At 36.9% G+C, this 22673-nt stretch overlaps 1 protein-coding gene across 3 annotated transcripts in view; it reads right to left on the reverse strand.

The window, feature by feature from the left end:
* The window catches only part of dock1 (dedicator of cytokinesis 1), a 202814-nt gene that overhangs the window by 39912 nt on the left and 140229 nt on the right, over window positions 1-22673 (reverse strand). For all 3 annotated transcript variants that reach the window (XM_026222208.1, XM_026222207.1, XM_026222206.1), the window contains exons 30-31: window positions 3618-3696; window positions 2380-2480 (exon numbers count right to left, since the gene is read on the reverse strand). In XM_026222208.1, coding sequence (XP_026077993.1) covers window positions 2380-2480; window positions 3618-3696 — 180 coding nt within the window. The remainder of the gene's footprint in view (window positions 1-2379; window positions 2481-3617; window positions 3697-22673) is intronic.

A 22673-nucleotide genomic window follows, 5' to 3' on the forward strand; every position in this document is an offset into this window, starting at 1 on the left:
AAAATTACATGAAATGAGTCCTGGAGCAATCTAGAAAAGTAATGGGTTGAAAGCCACATGTCTCATGAGTTTCTATTTCAAATCTGAAGAAGATATCATGAAAAATGAGACTCCTGAAAATATTTTTATGAGACTATGTCTACACCCCCCACCCCCCAAATATACAAAAATATATTTACCAACAGTATTGAAGGCTTCTACAAACTATTTAGTCAGTAAACATACCACTGCATAGTTTTTTTTTTTCCATTATAAAACACTAGACAGAAACTTAGACATCATATAAGTGATTTATTTGAGCAGACTATTATTATATGGACTCAAGGGTGGGCTTGTTTAAATTAGGTTAGAGACCACTTAGCAACTGCATAAAAACACTCAGAACAGCCGAAATACCAAGCAAGCACTCTTAGAAGAACCTATTGACAGTGTAGCAACACCCAACAGCCACTCACCCTAGCAACACCCTAGAACCACCCAGACACCATACAGCAGACCCAAACAGCTAAGCAACAGTGTAACAATGGTTTGGCAAAGCCACAGCACTCCAGCATCTGCTGCTGAGCTTCAGAAAGACACGGCTCACAGGTTCTCCAGGAAACAGTGTTTTCTGAGAGACTGAAGTGAGCGGCCCGGTGCTCCTCTTCTGTGAAGCCAGTTCTCTCAGGTCAGCATGACACCTCCAGCAGAACACAGCGAGAACGCAGAGATGAAAGCTCCGGCTCTGGCTCTGAACCAATCAAAGCAGCTCTCTGAAAGAGGCCCGACGGGGGGCAAACAGCACACAAGAACAAAGACAGAACAGCGCAACAGACTGTTATACGCCGTCCTCAAGGCATCAGCACTTTTTCCTGATGAAAGCCCTCAAAATGCCAACGTTGTGCTGCTTTACTTTTAGGGACATGAAGTGCAGTCAGGTTGAAATGCTGTCAGCAAGTCAACAAATTAAACTCCATTACAGCTGACTTGTGTTGAGCTCTGTGCGCTTTCTGCACAAGTTTGGTATTAAAATTAAACAGTTCAGCCAAAAACATCAGCTGTTCATCCTCAAAACAGATTTCCTTTGAAGAAGAGTAGAATATTAGAATATTTCGAGTTGACATTTCCGTGCCACAAGCTATATATTTCAGTCAACTTTATTTCTTTTGCAATGCAATGTTAATTTGTAGTTGAAATATGTTCATGCTATGTGCTATTATTAAGCAATGACTTGCTTTAAAATCTATGATTCTTAATTATAAATAAATGCACAATAATAAAAAGGAGCAAATAAATGTATAAAACACACACACACATATATATACACACACACACACACACACACATATAAGGCTCACATTTTTCTAGAGATGCCCTTGAAGAGTTTACTTTCTAATAACTATTTTTAATTTTTAAAAAAATGCACCATACAGTACTAGTTGATACTATAATTTTTTTTGGTTGATTAAAATTAGTGGCATAATTAATGAATTGTTTAAAATTTGATGCGGTTAAAAAAAAAAAAAAAACACTTTAATTCATCACTACACTATATGTTCTTAGCAAATAACTCAAAAATGCTCTTACGAGACAAGACTGTTTTAAGAGACGCTCTTTAAAGTTTACTTCTTTCAATTTCCCTTTTTAAGTTTGTGCTGAAATAAGATGGGAAAGTAAGCAAAAACAATTATAATAATAATCCATATCCAATGAATGGATATGAAAACGACTGCTATCAGGCTGTTATCATCCGATCTAATACTGTATGACTTCCATTTATCTGAAAAATACTGTATAAGTAATGATATTTTCCCCCTTGAGAAAAATAATAATTTGGTGCTGTCGCTGGTTATTCAATTCCTGTGAATCCACCCACAACATTAAAGTGAAAGAGCAGCGCATGTCCTGAGAAATGGGTGGTTTTGGAAACGTGTACACGTGTCCCTGAGAAGAAGCTGCTGGAGAGGCAGAAGACTCCTGACAGACAGCGCTCAAGAAGCTCCTGGAGCTGATAACAGGCTCTTCACTGCACTCCTTAAAGGAACAGTTCACCCAAACATGAACATTTGCTGAAAATGTTCTCAAAAACGTCTTAATGCTGGATTTGTTTCATGCAAACACGCAGCTTTTCACTTCACAAGACATTAACTGATGGACTGGAGTGGTGTGGGTTACTGTGATGTGTTTATCAGCTGTTTGGACTCTCATTCTGACGGCACCCATTCACTGCAGAGGAGTCATTGTTCAGCAAGTGATGCAGTGCTACATTTCTCTAAATCTGATGAAGAAACAAACTCATCTACGTCTTGGATGGCCTGAGGGTGAATGAACGATGCCTTTAATGTGACAGTATTTTGCAGCAGTGCATTGTGGGTAGGTGTATGTGATATCAGTGCTTACTTTTGGAAGATCTTGGCCCGTTTGTCACTCGAAAAGTTCTCCAGCTGCAAAGACTCCTGGGTAAGGAACGCCACAGCGAGGTGGAAGTAGTTATTCCACAGCTGAGAGAAACAAAAGAAGAGATCACTTGGTAATGCTCATCAAGTCGGGTGAAGAATCACTCATTTTTATAACACAAAGAAAGAGGGATGGGTTATGCAGACTTGAGATTTGAGCGATGTATGAACAAAGTATGAGGAACAGTCTGTACACACACTGCTATAGAAGAGCTCAAGAAGAACTCAGTTATTTCAAATGAATTCATCGTCTCTTGAAAGCCAAAGTGTGCATCACCAGAGGTTCATATGGAGGTAAAACAAGGACTGGGATAAGAATAACCACCAAACGCCAACAACAACCAAATATTCAAATATATTAGGCTGAGAAATGGAATGATCCCTGCTGGAAAGTGACGATTAAAAAACATGCTTTTCATAAATAAACTATACATCCGATTTCATTGCTTTTCAGTAGCACTTCAAGTCTTCATGCATTATACAGATATTAAATGAACAGAAACTGATATTCTTTCTGGCACTGAACACAAAATTAGACTCAATTTAGCTGGTATTATTCCAGTATTTACAAAGTTATATAATTAAATGACAACCAATAAAATTCTGAAAGCATTGATGAAGTAAACACTTCACGACAATCATGATTGTTTAATAAATTATATTAAATATATGAATTATATTAAAAAAAATTATTTTAAATCAATTAAATTTTATTTTAAACAACAATCGTATGACCAGGAACATGTATTAAGAAAATGAATCATATATAATAAATTAAATCAATAAATACTGCAATATACTACAATATAAAACCCAATATAAACCGATTATAAACATTACAGCCAGTTAATATTATTATCTTAAATTATGGAAATTGAAAATATGCACACAAAAAAAAGCATTTAAAATAAATACATTACAATTAAGTAAACAAACAAACAAACAGGAAAAAAAAAATGAATAACATGCATTTATAAAATAAATAAAAATAAATACTGCAGTATATACACTATATATATATATATATATATATATATATATATATATATATATATATATATATATATATATATATATATATATATAAATGCACATGCAACATGAATACATAAACTTGGTTTTACTTGAAACTTGAAACTTTGTTCCGAGCATTAAGGTCAAACAGATTTGTTGAAGTCTCACCTGCAGCTCAAAGTTGGTTTGATCAAGAAACTTCTTGCTGAGTACGGCGGCGTACTGATTGATGGCTCGCAGGAAGACTCTGAAATCAGAGAAAATTAAATTAATGCAATAAAAACTAATGCAATGAGATCATATCCACACTCTATCCATTCATTTTCATTTATTATCTAAAGAGCATGTTTTTTCTCAACCACAGCCTGTAAATGAAGCATAAACACAGCCAGTTAAACACAGAATAATGTCATTCCTGACACAGATCTAAAGCACATAAACTAGAGATGATAAACTTAATCACAGGTCTTTAACTCCACACACTGAGACCACATTAGGAGGATATTAGAGAGCTTTAAAGACGCTCTATTCACTTAGCTCAATAAAGGCCACTGCTAATGAACTATGAGAGAGAACAAGACATTTCTCTAACTGTGTCACTGCTGAAGAAAAGAAAAGAGCAAACGGAGAGGAAGAACAGAACAGAGAGACTCAAATCACTGCACAATGACAAACTGCAATCAAATCGAGATGAACAGATTCAAAGCATTGCATGTCCAGATCATTTCACATCTGTAATGTGACGTACAGTCATGTGAGTAGCTGTCATGTTCACTCTCTGCTATTTTTCCCTAACATTTCCCAAAAGGAGTCTCAAAATGCATAAGATGCAAATAATGCAATCAATCTAGTGACTTCTAAAAACAAGAACAAAAAACATTTTTATATATTAAAAGACTTTGCCTGCAACGATATTGCGACAAGTTTTTATTTTTCTATTGCTATATGCATTAAATAAATAAATTAATAAATAAAATAAATACATCAATATACTGCAACAAAATACAATTTGAGGAGATTATTTATATTATATCTAATCTCAGGTGATGTTCTGATTAAAAGCAATTTAATTCATTTGATGCAATGCTATATTTAACAAATAAATACATTTTAACATCAGCATCACCAGGAACGTGTATTAAGAATCTAAATAAATTGAAAATAAATACATAAAATCCATTTTTATTTCATGTTGACTTGACTTGTTCTGCTAGGTGGTGTAATGTCCGACATCATCAAACTGAGAAACATCGGCCAGTGCTTCAGTATCAAGTGTCAAAGTCACCATCTGAAGCAGATCGAATTATTAATTTCCAACATGAAAGTGCAAGCGGCGATGCTAACGCCTGACCCCTCGTGTGTGAGCGTCCGTCAGATGTTTGACATCTCATTAGCATCACTGCATATCAGCAACTGAATTGGAAGTCGTCTTAAAAGGCTCTGGCTGTGTAAACGCATCAGAAGTCTTATTAATCATCCTTTAATCTCGAGCTGAATGAATTTCTGCTTGACGAAGATAAAGAGTGTGAGCGAGCGCTAACATCACCGATCTGGAGGACATTTGACTCCATCATTGTAACGGAGAGACGGAGAGTTTCTCATCAGGGCCAACCGATACAATCTGTTTATAATGAGCTGCTGAAAAATAGCTGCTTAATGAGACTGGAGACATTAATAATGTAAGTGAGCTTTACTGAATCAACAGATGGACAGACAGACTGACGACAGATTTAATCTGACACGCATGAAAATGAGCAGCAGTCGCTTCTTCAATATGATGCTTTAGAAACCTTTATCATATTGTTGATACGGCAGGTTCATGCACTGCTTTCAATGAGTAGAACTGCTTTTTATTTATTAAGTGTGAGACTGAACATTAAAACAGAGAGATATGAAAATATAGAGTGCGATGTGTCTGATCTGTTGGTTTGTGTGCATAGCATAGCATAAAATAAAATAGGTTTCATTGTGATAATTAACTGGATAATACATACGCTTTGGGGTCAGCAAGATTATAAAATAACAATAATAATAATAATAATAATAATACTTTCATTCAGAAATGATGAAATATTTCAAATAAATGTCAAATAAATGAAATATTTCTTTTGAACGTTATATTCTTTCAAAAGAATCCTAAAAATATGTTTCATGTGCAAGCGGCACAACTGTGCTCAACATTAATAATCAGAAATGTTTCTTGAGCAGCAGATACGTATATTACACTGATTTCTGAAGATCACGGGACTGGAGGAATGGTGCTGAAAATACAGCATTAATCTCAGAAATAAATGACATTTTACAATATATTCAAATGGAAACCAGTTATTTAAAACAGTAATAATATTTCACATTATTACTGTTTTTATTATAGTTTTTAATAAATAAATGCAGCCTTGCTGAGAAAAAAATCACTTCCAAAAACAAACAAATTAGTAGTGTAATTAAGCATTAAACACAGGGTTATTTATACATTAATTACTTTTCCATGAAAAACAGCTAACTGTAGATGATCACATAAACCGTTACTGTGATATTAAATTACTCATCCTCAACATTACCCATGTTTCTGTACTATTGTTGTGGAAACTTGATGCGCACGAGAGCACAAGTCCTTTCATAATAACTGATCTAGAATACTGAAGTACAGTGACATCTGAAGTCATTTTAACATCAGAAATGAGCTTCCAAACACGCACTACAAAACTCTGTGAAGAACAGGGAAGAAAACATACAACAGTTTCATTGATTGAATATTCTTTTCTACGGTCAAAAAAACATTGTGTCAGAATGACAGATTGCCTGACATTATAACACAAATCACTGCTTAACGTCATCTTCTGGAAGGTAAATAAGTTATCGTTTCCTGAGCTGAATTTTTTGTTTTATATAATTTCCATCTCAGTTTAATATGCAGAAACAACCGTAAGTAAAAGTGTAATAGTGTAGTACTTTGTGACATTAAACATCACTCGGTCTGTCATCAACTGACAGGCATCAGTTTGTCAATCTACATCAGCATTCAGAAGGTCAGGGTAAGATTCTTTGTTTTTTTGAAGGAAAACTCTCGACTGCTCTCGAAGGCTGTATTTATTTGGTAAAAAATACAGCAAAAATAGCAATATTGTGTAATATTATTACAATTCAAAATAACCGTTTTCTGTTTGAATAAATTGTAAAAATGAATTTATTCCTGTGATGCGCAGCTGAATTTTCAGAATCATTCCTCCAGTCTTCAGTGTCCACTGATCCTTCAGAAATCATTCTGATATGCTGATTTGCTGCTGAATTACTTTTGATGAATTCAAGGCATCCTTACTGAATAAAAGTATCAATTTCTTTCCAAACAAACTGTTGCAAGGATCTGTAAGATCAGGACAGACTGCTACAGATCAACAGGAGATGTGTATTCTAGTCTACTGAACACTAAAGATTTACTGCGTGTTATTGTAAATCACATCTGAGACTCCTGGAGAAAAGCTCATACAGATCGGTAAAGAACAAATTAGGATGAACTACTCCTCTAACTCACCAGACTAATTACAATATTTAAACACAGTTTATGCATTTGCATTATGGCAAAAATCATCATCATCATCATCATCATAATCATCATCATTATAAGGATAGAGTGATTGCTAAGATGCTAAGACTGCAATTTTAACAAACAAAAACTAAAAATTAAAATACATTAAAAAATGAAATAAAAAAGTATATATATATATATATATATATATATATATATATAATATATTATATTATAATGTATAATAAATAGAATAAAATAAATCAAAGTAAAATTTACAAAATAAAATAAGATCAAATAAGGTCATGGAAACGTCTGTTATTGATGTGTGTAAATGAGAGTAACTGATAAAGGAAAAAACTTTCTTAAAAAAAATAAATAACATATTAAAGCAAATTATAAAAAACAAATATAAAAATAAATACAATAATGGAATAAAATTGCAAATAAAATAGAATAAATATAATACAAATTTAAAATAATAAAATATTATTAAAAATAAAATCCAAATAGAATAAAATTAAAATTAAATAATAAAATAAATTCAGAGACACCTCCATCATAGGTGTCTGTAAATGACAGTTTCTTATTAACACATTTAGGCTATTTTTAAAATCAAATACACATGGGACTTTATACAGAGGCTTTCAGACGCCTTCGAATGTGGATCACCCGATCAATTTCAGTCAAACTCAATCCGTTTCATCAATTCATTTGGACTCTATAAATAAACTGGATCAACAATTCAAGAGAAACAGCACCAGCACATTCTGTTGGTCTCTAACATGAGTAGCACTGATGAATGTGGCCGTGCTGATGAACTGCTCTCATTCCAGCAACGCACATCTGTTCATCAGAAGACCAAACAACCATTCCTCAATATGAGGCCACGAGGTCAAACGGATCCCACTTTAATGACCCCTGTATCCCTGACATGAGGAATCAATGCATGCAGACGCAGTGGTGAGAGCCAAACACAAACATCAGCTGAGCTCTGATCTCTGGAGCAAACACAAGACATCCCGTCACAATTAAAGCCAATCAGTCAGCACGCTTGAGCACGGCAGGGCAAACACTACAAGCGCCAACAGATTTCACACATTCTGATTCCATAGATTCAGCAACAGATGTGTTTAAGTCAGATCTAATGACGCTAAACATCCATTTACTACATCTTTCTAGCAGAAGACTGAGGTCAGGCCGCTAAAATCGGCTCGTGTGAACATGATACCGCATGCTGCAACTGTATACAGAACTTTCAAACATGAATATTGACATGCAAATAAATAAACACATGCATAGCATACATATAGTACTGGGTAGTAACTGATTAAAATCAATCTGCATTCTGTAATCAGATTCTAAAAAATTATTACTTGTAATTAGATTACAGTATGTTATAAAATGCTCATAATCGGATTGCAGTTACTTTTTTATGAGTCAAGTATGATTACATATTATTCATATTATACTGAGTAAGGTCAAAAGTAGTCTAAAAGTAATAATCTACCAAGCATATATATATATATATATATATATATATATATATATATGTGTGTGTGTGTGTGTGTGTGTGTGTGTGTGTGTGTGTGTGCTTTTTTTTTTTTTTTTACAATTATGAACTAAAATATATGAAGACTCATAAATATATGAGACTCACACCATTATGATCTAAAAAAAATATTATAATACATTGCATAAATGTTCTGACTTCTCTCATTGAGAACAGAAACTTATTTTGCATTAAGACAAATAATTATGCTTGGCCACAGCGGGCCTCCGTCTGGCCGTTATGAAGTGAAATCTCAGCTCTCTTCTAGTTTATGGCCCTCACTGTAAATTAATCAGTGCTGCATATTTATGCACATGATTTCTCACAGCCTCAGTCCAAACTGGAAATCTGTGCACAGCTGAAACGTCACCTGTTCATTTAACTCTAATTGAAGAAATCTCCAGCTCAGAGGGATCAGATTAACTTTATAAAGGGCTACACTTCCTTCTGAACAATCAAACCCTAGTGTTTCACAAGTTAATATGGTGCATGACTATGAAAATAAAATTAAATAAGAAATGCGCACTTGAGTAACAGTGAACTGTTGCAGTTGGCAGACATAATATACCATAAAAGAAATAAATAGATCGTGAACAGTCGAAGGAGTCTCTCCAAAACTGCTGCTTTGTGCAGTACACATTCATATATAATTAATTCAGTTCCATCCAAATGTATTTATGTAACACAAACCCACTGAGCAAGCCAAAGTTGATCAGACGGAGGAAAACCAAACTAAGATCAGTTTTCACACTTTACCAGTCTTTTTTTTTTAAATTCAGGATAAGGATAAAAGATGGATGAATGAATGAATGAATGAATCAATCAATCAATAATGAATGAATGAATGACTGACTGACTGAATTAATTAATCATTAAATTCATGAATTAATCAATATATAAATAACTGCATAAATGAATGAATGAATGATTTTTTCACTTTGTGCCACATAACCCCCCACCCCCCCATACACACACACACACTTTTCCATTCTTTTGTGAATCTAGGATAAAACTACATAAATAAATGAAATGAATAAATAAATAAATAAATAAATAAATAATGACTGCAATAAATAAATAAAATGAATGCACAAATAAATGCATAAAAACAAGAACACAAATGAATGAATTCCATTGTTTTTCTTAACCAATTTTATTTTTCACATTTTCCAGTCATTTAGTGAAGAGAAAGAAAGAAAGAAAGAAAGAAAGAAAGAAGGAAAGGTGAAATGTAGATCTGTTAACTGGCAATCTTGGCCTAAGCTGAATTATTTCCCATTTTCACTATTAGAAGTGTGCAGTCGTGCAACAACTTCACGAAGGTTTTATTTAAAATAAAGCTGCTCTGAGTCTGAGAGAGAGCGAGCGAGAGAGAGAGAGAGAGAGAGAGCACCTTGTTTCAGGTCTAAGAGCTCCTGTGCTAAACCTCGGGTCGGCTCTGTCTGCTAATGTCTCCTGCAAACGGTGTGTGTCTTTAAACACTGCTAGACAGAGCTGTCTGATGAAGACGATGATTCTAGCGTGAGTCGGGAAGATGAGGTAGTTCTGTCTGAACAGGAAATGAATATTAATAATTAAGAGCGGTGGGGGGCTTTTAGCGAGCAGTGTGATTGTCAGTTACAGAGATTTGGCCTGCGCCGATGCTGCATTTACAGAGAGAGACTACATCACCGTTCACATTTCTGCTCTGTTTTACATCACATTTACAACGTCCCTGAGTCACGCTTTCTCTTACTGAAGAAGCTCTGTATCGGCACTTAATCATCCGCAGGGAAAATATTCCAGACAAAACATGACGACCGCCAACACGAACCGACTCTAATTTGCAGCAATAATGAGTAATAATGATTGCTAAAATAGATTTTGCACATTATAAATGGAAGTGTGAGTGTGAAGTTACCCAATATGCTGTGTTTGAGTGGTTGCTATGTGGCTGCTAAGATATTACAAGTCATTTTAGGGATTCTGTGCTTTTTAATCAATCAAATACTGATTTTTTTTTAAGTCTTGCCTGGGAAAAATTATTAAAATGACATAAAAAAAAAAGAAAAAAAAAAAAGTTGCAATACAGTTGCTAAGGTGTTCAAGAGTGATTCCAAGCAATCCAAACTTTTTAACCAATACATTACAGATTTATTTTTTTTCTAAGCTTGTGACGGTTAATGAATGAATGAATCAATAAAAAAAGGTCTAAACTTCTGACTGGGAATGAATGAATGAATGAAGAAAAGAATAAACATTTATAAATAAATAACAAATGTTACATAAATAACTTAAACTAAAAATAACTTAAAATAGCAAAAAATAAAACAACGATGTTGAAAAAAATTACATAAAAAAAACATTAAATAAGAAATAAGAATAAGCTGAATGAGTTAAAAGCTTAAGTTTATTAACTTTTTTAGTGAATAAATATAAATAAAATCTAAAATATAGATATTTTAGATAAAAAATTCTGACATAAAATGTAAAATATCAAATAAGAAAAAACAAATAAAATTAAATACAATAAAATCACAGCCTTAGCAAACAGCACTAATTGCAGTTAAATGCAGTGAGAAAGCGTGAACACAGACAGAACTGAGAGTTTCTTTACGTTTAACATCAGCGCTTCACCTGATGCTCCTCATCCCTCCAGGAGAGCAAATTCTCAGTTTCTTAAACTCCTGGTTTTCACTCTCCTCATCCCAGACAATTTTCAGCAGCAGTGAACACGCAGCACCATGATCCAGTGAAGACCTGGATGCGTCACACACACACACACACACACACACACACACACAGCTCTGGGCTCTTTAGAGGATTCGTTCGGTGCTGAGGAAAGACGTTCTCCAAAAGGTACACCACAGAGAATACACAAAGAAACACAGTGTTCACTTCCCCAAAAACCCTGGAGATGGCCATGGCAAGACTTAGGACGAGACACTGTGGGAAGTACAGGAACAGCCTATAGACACACTTATATGGACATTTTTTGTTTCAGTCGGATTGAAATCATTTCAACTGATGAATCTGAACTTTGAGTTTATACGAACACTAAATAAAGTGATCGGATTGATGCCGATGATGATCTGAAAACACTAACAAGCTGGAGTTTAGCGATCTGATGAAAGCGTCGTTCAGCCGGTCTATGAGATCTCGACTGGATTGTTTGTGATTGCGTTCACACTTACTCGAACGCTGATGCTTGAATAGAGAAACAGACTTCGGTCATTTGGAATTACTATTAGGGAATTCCACTATTATATTTACCAGTTTTCATAATATAGACAGAGAGAATGCAAAAGCATTTGGTATTCATTTATATATATTTATATATAAGAAACATCTATGTGTTTCAGCAACTAGCTCCCCATCTAAGAGGGTTTTTAGTGTCAGTGGGAACAGTTTCATGCCACAGAGCTTCTCTTAAAACCGCAGACAGTAGACAGACTTGTGCTCTCAGCTAAAAAACTTATCATAGTTACATAGTTAAAATTGTGAATTGCATGCACTAAAAAGTTGACAATGCACTTTCTGTACTTGTTTTGCACTACTTCAGTTACACATAGGCCTATATGTGTTCATTTAATAAAAAGCAGTAAGTGTTCACTTGGTGTAGATTTTTTTTTTAGTTTTTTTTTTAAATGGGCAAAAAAAAATCACGTTTTTTTTATTATTTAAATGAAAATGCAAACATATCAAGATATATATTGAATATCAAAAAAATGACAAAATTGAGATATAATTTATATTTATATAATTTATATATATATATATATATATATATATATATATATATATATATATATATATATATCACCTAGCCCTACTAACCATCCTCCTTTTGTTTGTTTTAGACTTAATATTTATCTACAAAGTTTTGTGCAATGATGCTTGCAGTACAAAAATGCATTCTCACCTAAAACAAGACGTCTGCAGATGAGAGCTCAAAGCAAGCCCTTGTGCCACAAGTTTATCATGCACCACTCCACAGAAGATGAGTGGGAAAAGAATTTTAGACGAAAGGTCATTCATTAAATTCAATGAAAACAATATTGGCTACTTCCATGTGTCATGCGTCATTGTGCCATTTCTATGTCATTGCATTTTCATTCAGACTGGACTTTTAAACCAATTGTAATCGGAACACAATGCTCTGTGTAAATGCATCTACTGATTCCCACGTAACTACCACAGACAAGACGAACTGTGATTGGTTGAGCTGGATTCAAAGATACAGTAAGATGCCAATAAACAGACAGGCTATATTAATACTTCATGCTGCTAGGAATCATAAAAGCCCTAAAAAACCTCAGACTAACTACAAGTAAAAAGTTTTGATTATTAATGTTAACTATGTCACCTATTTATGTTTTCATCACATTGCTGTAGCATAAAAGAAATAAACAAAAGTTTTTTTTTTTTTTACACACTTTTCCAGTCTTGCATGAATTCTGGATGGATGGATGGATGAATAAATACATGCATAAAATGTAAAATAAATGAAATACAATACCCTTAGTTTAAAACTGGACTTTTAATATTATTCAGGGAATGTTATATTACGTAAAACAAGTTTTAGGCAATCCTCTTCTGAGAGATTTCATGGATTCAGTGCTGACAAATACATTTCTGAGACCCCCCACCTCATAAATAATAATAAAGTAATAATAATAATAAAAAATAAAAAAAACGTTTAAGACAAAACTTTACATAAACATGAGTGAAGCCGAAGAAGTTTAATACAGAATCACAGGTCCTACACTGCTGGTTCCCAGCCAGGTCTCTTAAGCCTAAAAAAAAAATAATCACTTACACACTTGCTAAATGGTTCTTAATTAGTGTTAGATGAGTGTGTGGTGTCAGCGGTGGAGTGGGTGTGTGGGATAGATGGGTCAGAACGGCACACGGGATAAAACCCTTCCTAAAGTGAATCCAGTAAACCCATTAGAGAGCCGCACACATCCACACTGATCCACAGCACCTTCTGCACTACATAGGGCACTACTCTTCTCTCATTCTCAGTCCTGAATTGAAAACAGCACACAAAAGTCATTCAGATTTGAGCAAGGGAAAAAATATAAATAATACAAGCCGCCTAAATAGCGCTAAGAAAATGTTCCCAACTTTCGCTAAATTTAAGCTTTTGGAAACCTCATCACGCCACATTATGCAAAGTCAATCATGATGAATTCGTCACCCTCAAACGAATAAGCCTGTTCTTTCTGATTAACGACTAAATTTATGCATTTCTCAGTCTTTATTTAGCCCGTAGCTGCTCTCTGGATGCTGGATGATCTGCACGCTCATCTAGCTTTAATGCTAATGAGAGTTTATCAGACAATCATGCTGCTAATTGAGTTCAGAAAGCGGCAGCGATAGCGATCAGCATCCATTAGCATGCTAGCATGAATAGACTCCAGCTCATTTTTGTGCTTAAAGATAAAGCAAGGTCAAACCCTCCACCGCCGGACTGATTCATCTTCATATCACTGCAATTTAGCATTTGTGATCTGATTAATAATTACCTTTGCAGATAAAGCATAAAGGAAATTCACCACCTGACTGCTAGAATCCACTAGAAATGTCCCATGCTACCGTTCAGACATACTGTTAGCAATCCAGTTAACACTACTCCTAAAGATAGTCAGGCTGCTCAACCTAAACCTAATCATACAAGGCTTGATAAGACTGACTAGTCTACTAAGGGTTTTGAGGAAGAAAAAAAAAACTGGGAAAATGATTTAATGGATTATTTAATTTAAAGGATCTAATACTACAGTACCATAGAGAGCACAACACAATTGTAAGAATGTAATGCAATTCAAAATAAAGGTTTTTATAAATAATATTTTACATGCATTAATGATAACAAAATTGTATTTTTACATTTTCACAGTATCAATCTGACAAAAATTAAAGTCCTATTTTCTGAAAATGATTCAAACTTAACTTTAAAAGTCAGTATATAACGACTGAGTTTCCATTATAAAAGGGTCTATTTCTTTAAACTGAAAAATAAAGGAAATCCAACTTTGAAATAAATCTAAATAGAAGAAAAGTAAACTCAGAGAAGACTGCAAAACTCAGCATAGAAAGTCAGATGATGTCTAATGATGTGGTATATGAAAATAATGAACCCGGTATCTGCACTACTTCAGAAGAGCATTAAATAAGAAAGAACAAACACACACTCATCTGAGATCAGTGCCAGCTCTTCATATCAAAAGTCCTGCGATAATTCAACTGACCGCTGAGAATGACACAGCACAGAGTGTATTTCCATCTATCTTTAACCTTTAGTGACTTAGTTGAAATGCTCTCTAAATGAATTCTCAGCAAAGATGACATGGCATGGGATGGAAATAACTCGACCTTTACCTGAACGACAGAGTGGGCATGTGCATTTCAGAGGTCACCAAGCCCAGACAGAGGTCCAGGACTCACAAAAATGGTACAAACGTGAACTTTGATAGCATCACTGTCTGTCTCTGAGTAAATACAGCAGAACCGAAGGGCAAAATGTGAGAGAAGAGTGAGTAAAACTAAATAACAGCCCCTTTATATGGTAATGTTTTCTCACCGGTGAATGAGACATGAGCTAATTCTGACAGCATTGCGTTCAATCCTCCACCAACGGCATCTCTCAATGGTTAGCCTCTGCTCGGTGATTATGCTCGGTGATCATGTGTTTTGGAGGAGGTGTGGCTTGGGAGAGTGATTTGCAGGGAGGATGGGATCCCATGCTTTCTAAGCTAGCTTGCTATTGCTTAGCAACAACAGCATAGCAACATGTTGAGAAATAAAAAACTTACATCCTAGCAACACTTTAAATAACACTCAAAACACCCTAGCAAAACTCTAAATTAAAGATGCACTGATACTGAATTTCCCAGCCGATACCAATAGCAGATTATTCTGACTGATATCAGCCATTCCGATGATGTAGTTTCCTTAAGAAAAAAAAAAATCTCTCCCAACTAATGCTATAAACTATACAGCGAGCCCTCTACTTCCGTGTTGAAGAATAAGGTGGATAACTTATTCATTAAAGTGGAAGAGACTAGTGCTTCATGCTGCCACCTGACCTGGAGCGTCTAGAGTGATCGGTGCCAAAATGGATTTAATGTTTTAATTTTGTGATGAAATCTACATGATTTGAAAGCTGAGTCTTTGTTTCTTATGAGAATGAGAAATGTGCTACAAATAATGCATTCTGGAGGGAAAACTGTGGATCTGGCAACCCTGGTTTGAACTACGGGTGATTCATAGAATCCAGAATAGAACCACATTAACAGCACTGCATTAATGTGTTATTATTGCTTAAACACGGAGAGCCCTTAATTCAACCCAAGAAAAAAAAATCCACTCTGATACATGCTGTCTGACATGTTTTTCCACTCCATTTAGATTGACAGGATATAATTATACAGGATAGAACCAATGGCGGATGCATCCCTACTCTAAATAACACTCAAAACACCTTAGCATCCACATAGCAAGGCCTTAGTAAAACCTCAGCATTGTGATGGCTAGTTTGGCAAGTGCAATCACATTTTCATAAAAAACCACAGACATGTCTGCATGTGTCTGATATACTGTGCTATACTTCAGTTTGTTCTTCTAGCTCTCTGACTGAGACCTTACACAACGTCTCTGGAGGAGAAGCTCTGGATTATGGGTAATTGGGCTCAGAGGAACGAGAGCTGAGACTCCATCACACATCCCACCTTCCTCAAGACATAAAGCAGCCATGTAATAATCCTGAAAATTGAAGAACAGCTCATAATTAAATCTGCCGAACCTTTTAATTTACCCAGGAGTCACAGCTAATACTGCGTCCACCACAGAGTCCAGTAAACCAAACACATGAGACTGTGAAAAAACACAGTAAGACACATAGTGTACAGTCTTCCGTTAATAATCATGTGTTTTTGAGCACCAACTCAAAATATTAAAATATAATCACACAGAAAACTTTTATTTTAAATAGTTAAATGAGAGAGAAAGATTTTAAAATCAATTTCACATTGTTCTTTAATGAATATGAGATTTGTTACTCATGCAAACGAGCAACAAATGATGGTGTTCTCTTCTGGTTAGGAAAGTGATGAAAGTACTCAAGCACGTCATTTTGTGATTGGCTGCAGCCATTTGAAACCGTTTTCCCAGAATGAAAAAAAGAGTGAATAAAGGCAAATAAAATCATGAAACATGAATGGATTAGCAGCTTTTTCAATTCACGAGTGTATTATAGGATTACAGGCTGACTGATATTAACATGCTCATCATTATCCCCAGCATAATAATCACAGCTGTATAAATTCTGTGATTGATCAGTTCCATAAATGCATTTTGATACAACCATTCCATGGATTTCTAGGCATCTAAAGCTGTAAATAATAATTAATTTAGTGAATTCACCCCTTACTGTACAATGCTAGCATGTTTGCTCTGTTACACATTTGACTCTAAAAACACTCTACAAACCTTAGCATCTGCATAGAAACACTCTCAACAACAACCCAACAACATACGTAGCAACACTGTGCTAGCTAGTTTTGGTGTCTAGGGCAAACACAGGCCACCGACGCAACAAATGGCTGGTCAGTATGAGATTTACAGCTTTACTCACTAAATTCAATTCTGATTCTTATTTGGAAGAGTTTATTTGAGAATAATAAGGCTCAAAGCTAGAGAGCTGATGGAGGGAAAGATGAACAATCACGCAGAGGAGCAACACTGAGATTACGGCAGATAACCATCAGAGCTTTGAAAACAAACACGACTCGCTGAGATTAAAGGGCCGGTGTTCTGACACTCGTGAATCTGAGAGGCCTGAAGGCTTCATTTGATCCACAGCTGGGGATGTCTAAGGTGCGAGCCGGTTTGGCCCAGCTGATGGAGAGCATCTTCACACTGCCAGCGCTCTCCGGCTCATAATAAGATTGGCATCTAAGACATTACACCTCAGAGCCTTTCAGTCACTACAAGTGAATAACGTCAGCACTCTACCATACGGAAGATAAACAGCACAACAAAACACCAGCAACACTTACTCAAGCATGAGGGAGAGAGAGAAAGAGTGCTGGAAACTGTGTGTGTGTGTGTGAATGCAGATGCTTCAAGCTACATAGGACCGATTTCACACATCAGCTGTGTGTTTGTCTGATTCTGATGTGTTATTTCTTTCTTATATGAAACCATATCTCCCAAGTTCAAAACTCCTGTCACCTGCATTAAAATGAGCTGCTAGGTGTGAAGAGGAGCATTCAGGGACAGAGAGAGAGAGCAAAACAATGACACTGACGTCAGGCCAGTCCTAATGATGTGCCCGAAATATTAATGAGACTGAGAGAAACCGATGATCAGGGTCATGGGGTCAGAGAATCACTCCTCTTCTGTTTTCAGCTCATCAATATATACTTCACATTTCAGCACAGCTCTGTGCGCTCTTCATGATTCTCCCTGGAAACTAGTAGAAAAAAAAAAAAACCTTTACATATATAAATATAATAACAGGTGTGTGTGTGTGTGTGTGTGTGTGTATTCTTAATAAAAGTACAGAAATAGAACTAATTTAATACAAAAATGAAAATAACTAAAGCTTGCCAATCCTTTTCTTATGGGAGACAGTTTCATTTGTGATTCAGAGTTGGTCTAGACTAAAAAGACCAATAAAAATAAAAAAATAAAGGAAATACATAAATAAAACAATAAAATGAAATGGCAGTAGCAATGGTCAAAATAAAATTAAATAATTTTTTTAATTAAGTAGTACACACAAAAAGTGTGAAAAGTATAAAACACAAGATATTAACGCCAGGGTTATAATAGTAATAGTTATTATAGTTGGCTGTGAGTGACTGTGACCTTATATAAATGCAACATCATTCAATCATAATGTACTAATTAAGCTTTTAATGTGATTTAAACGTTAAAATACATGAAAATAGAAACAAAAAAAAAGTTCTTCAACATGAAAAGCAATAGAAATGTAGTAACTAAGTCATTTCATCAGATAACTGCGCTCTGCAGGGCTGCGGGACACAAATCTTTCATTTCCCTTCCTATGTTTACCACAGTAAGAGATGCCAAAACAGTGATTAAAAGTGAAAGATAATAAAATGAACCTGCGAAATTAGAGGGTTACACTGTGAAGAATTAGGGACAGAAATAATGCCTAAATGTTAATGAATTTGTGGAAATTCATGACCAACCGGCAAACCAGAACAAAGACACATAAATGAAGGCTATAGACTCGAACGGCATCCAGTGGCATGGTCACGATCTAACATTGTCCAGTTAACTTATTCCTCTAATAAACAGAGGTTTTATACCACACTCGTCATAATCAGAGCTTATAATGTGTCAATAATCACTGGATTCAAAACAGCAATTAATGGGAGCTATAACTGACACAGAGCATTCAGTGATGTCACTAAACGCTGACGCTATCGTTCAAGTTTCTGCATGGACCTAACTATGGCACAGGTTCTCAAGCCCTGGGACAAAATGGGATGCTTCAAGGAAAATGTATAGCCTATATAAGTAATAGGCCCAACATAAAAATAACAATTTGTTTTCATAATTGTTTCTTTTTTCTAATATGCGAAATATATCCGACTTAATTAAGATAACGGATTTAAAACAGAAGTGTGGTGGTGCTCGTTTTTGCTCATATGAAGAGGATCATCTTTTCCGTCTATATGTAAATGCATGGTAAGTAGAAGCGTAGTTTACATTATAAATAATAGTTTAACATTCAAATACATTGTGAATATGGAAACTATGGATTTGTGCCGAATGAGACATGAGCAATAACCTCCAAACAAATTTAGTCAAAGCCGCGCTCGCTCGTCCTCGTATGCACTGTAACGATCTAATGCACTGTATGCCGGATTTTTAAAATCAAATATGCCTACTGGAATGCAAAAATTCTAAATCTGACATTTTCTAGAACAGAATCCAGCAGCAGGATCAAATTAATGTGAGCACCAGTGTGTTTAACGATTAATCGATTGTTAATTTAAACGGCGATCGATCATGACAATAATCAAAGTTTGACATCCCTTTTATATATATATATATATATATAATTACTTGAAATAAAAAATACACACTTTAAAAAATACAATAAAATAAATAATTCTAAAAATTACTCAAATTGTAAGAAAAAAATAAATAAATAAATTCCATTCTGACAAAAATCAGGGCTGCGCAGAAACCACTGGTGGCAATAGTTCAGTGATCTACTTAAACTTACAATGTATCTGAGAAACACAACTCTTTATTGATTTTACAAAAGGGGCATGAGGAACATCTCATTCAAAACACTTCAGATCACGTGATTCACTCATTCAAACAGGTCAACCCTGAGATCATGCACAGAATGGAGCATCTTAAGAGACCTTTTGCACCCTGTTTCTTTTGTGCTTTTTTTAAATAGTTAATTCTGACTCACAAGAGGCCTGCAACAACAGCAAGCACAAGTGAACAACAAATGTCATGTGCAAATTGAGTCACACTGGCTGAACAGAGAGCAGCTCTCAGCCTGAGAAAGGTCACGCTCACCAGACTACACCGAGAGACTGAGAAACAAGAGCAAGAATCAGCTCCTATCAGAGAGACATGATGTCCTCGGGCAGCACGAGGAGAAGCAGCCCAACCGTTTTAGAAGCAGATGAAACGCTGACATCACAAAAGCCAATCTCTTGAGGCAGAAATCACAAACTTTATGAGACTTTATGCAGGGCAGAGACGTGCTCTTAATAATGCATTGCTAACTTTTACACCGAAACCAAACTCATAAAAACTGCAGTTTACAACGAAAGCCCCTCCAGCTCTCTAGAGGACCAGATTTAATCTAGCACGTTTAAAAAAATAAATAAAATAAAAACTATCCTGAGCTACAATGTTTCTTTCTCACCACGAGGGAAAACCGAGCGAATTTACAAAACAATCACACCACTCCAGCACTTTACTGCTCCAAACGGTCTTTTACACACAGCAAAATGCATGCAATTAAGCAGAATGCATTTATTTAACATTACATTAAAAACTATTTATTTTATATTAAAATTATTTTATTTAATTCTTTCTTATTATTTTTAATTTTATTCAGCATTATTTACATTTACTTTTTATCATCTCTGTTATGTGTGTGTGTGTGTGTGTGTGTGTGTATCATTACATTTTTATTCTTTTATACAGCAAGGATGCATTAATGTGCATTAAATTGGTTGCTGAAAATTTAGCTTTGCCATCACATTAATAAAATACATAAGAAATAGGAAATATGATCTCATTGACTTCAAACATTTGAAAGGTAGTACAAAGTTTGATATTTTAATATATAATTCACATTACATTATAAAATTCACATGATAGTCATAGAAATGTGGTCAGTTATATATAAAAATATAACTATACAAATGTCTTGCCAGATTCCTATGAATATCAAGTGAATTTTGTGGGTGTGACTGTGGCATTACCTGATTTGCATAATTACTATAATTAACTGGGTGCAAAGACAACAATATCAGCAGGTGCGGTTCATTCCCAACGAGAGATGTGTTGGAAAGATGGTTTTCAGGTTAAAAACGTGTACATTTCAGACTATGGGACACTTTTATGAAACACAGATGATCAAAGACATCAAAGATGACAGCTCAAACAGAGAGTGAGCATGTTACAGAGAGGGGAGACGCCCGCTGAGCGTGTTACAGAGAGGGGGATGCCCGTTAAGCGTGTTACAGAGAGGGAGACGCAAGCTGAGCGTGTTACAGAGAGGGGGATGCCCGCTGAGCGTGTTACAGAGAGGGAGACGCCCGCTGAGCGTGTTACAGAGAGGGGAGACGCCCGCTGAGCGTGTTACAGAGAGGGGAGACGCCCGCTGAGCATGTTACAGAGAGGGGAGACGCCCGCTGAGCGTGTTACAGAGAGGGAGACGCAAGCTGAGCGTGTTACAGAGAGGGGAGACGCCCGCTGAGCGCGTTACAGAGAGGGGGACGCCCGCTGAGCGCGTTACAGAGAGGGGGACGCCCGCTGAGCGTGTTACAGAGAGGGAGACGCAAGCTGAGCGTGTTACAGAGAGGGAGACGCCCGCTGAGCGTGTTACAGAGAGGGAGACGCAAGCTGAGCGTGTTACAGAGAGGGGAGACGCCCGCTGAGCGTGTTACAGAGAGGGGGACGCCCGCTGAGCGCGTTACAGAGAGGGAGACGCCCGCAGAGCGCGTTACAGAGAGGGGAGACGCCCGCTGAGCGTGTTACAGAGAGGGGAGACGCCCGCTGAGCGCGTTACAGAGAGGGGAGACGCCCGCTGAGCGCGTTACAGAGAGGGGAGACGCCCGCTGAGCGTGTTACAGAGAGGGGAGACGCCCGCTGAGCGTGTTACAGAGAGGGGGACGCCCGCTGAGCGCGTTACAGAGAGGGGGGCGCCCGCTGAGCGTGTTACAGAGAGGGGGACGCCCGCTGAGCGTGTTACAGAGAGGGGGACGCCCGCTGAGCGCGTTACAGAGAGGGGGGCGCCCGCTGAGCGCGTTACAGAGAGGGGAGACGCCCGCTGAGCGCGTTACAGAGAGGGGGATGCCCGTTGAGCGTGTTACAGAGAGGGGAGACGTTACAGAGAGGGGGACGCCCGCTGAGCGTGTTACAGAGAGGGGAGACGTTACAGAGAGGGGGGCGCCCGCTGAGCGCGTTACAGAGAGGGGGATGCCCGCTGAGCGTGTTACAGAGAGGGGAGACGTTACAGAGAGGGGGACGCCCGCTGAGCGTGTTACAGAGAGGGGGACGCCCGCTGAGCGTGTTACAGAGAGGGAGACGCCCGCTGAGCGTGTTACAGAGAGGGAGGCGCCCGCTGAGCGCGTTACAGAGAGGGGGATGCCCGCTGAGCGTGTTACAGAGAGGGGAGACGTTACAGAGAGGGGGACGCCCGCTGAGCGTGTTACAGAGAGGGGGACGCCCGCTGAGCGTGTTACAGAGAGGGGAGACGCCCGCTGAGCGTGTTACAGAGAGGGAGACGCCCGCTGAGCATGTTACAGAGAGGGGAGACACCCGCTGAGCGTGTTACAGAGAGGGAGACGCCCGCTGAGCGTGTTACAGTCTCCCGCTGAGCGTGTTACAGAGAGGGGAGACGAGACGCCCACTGAGCATGTTACAGAGA

The sequence above is a fragment of the Carassius auratus genome, chromosome 37 (genome assembly GCF_003368295.1).
Source record: "Carassius auratus strain Wakin chromosome 37, ASM336829v1, whole genome shotgun sequence".
In the NCBI taxonomy this organism is placed as follows: domain Eukaryota; kingdom Metazoa; phylum Chordata; class Actinopteri; order Cypriniformes; family Cyprinidae; genus Carassius; species Carassius auratus.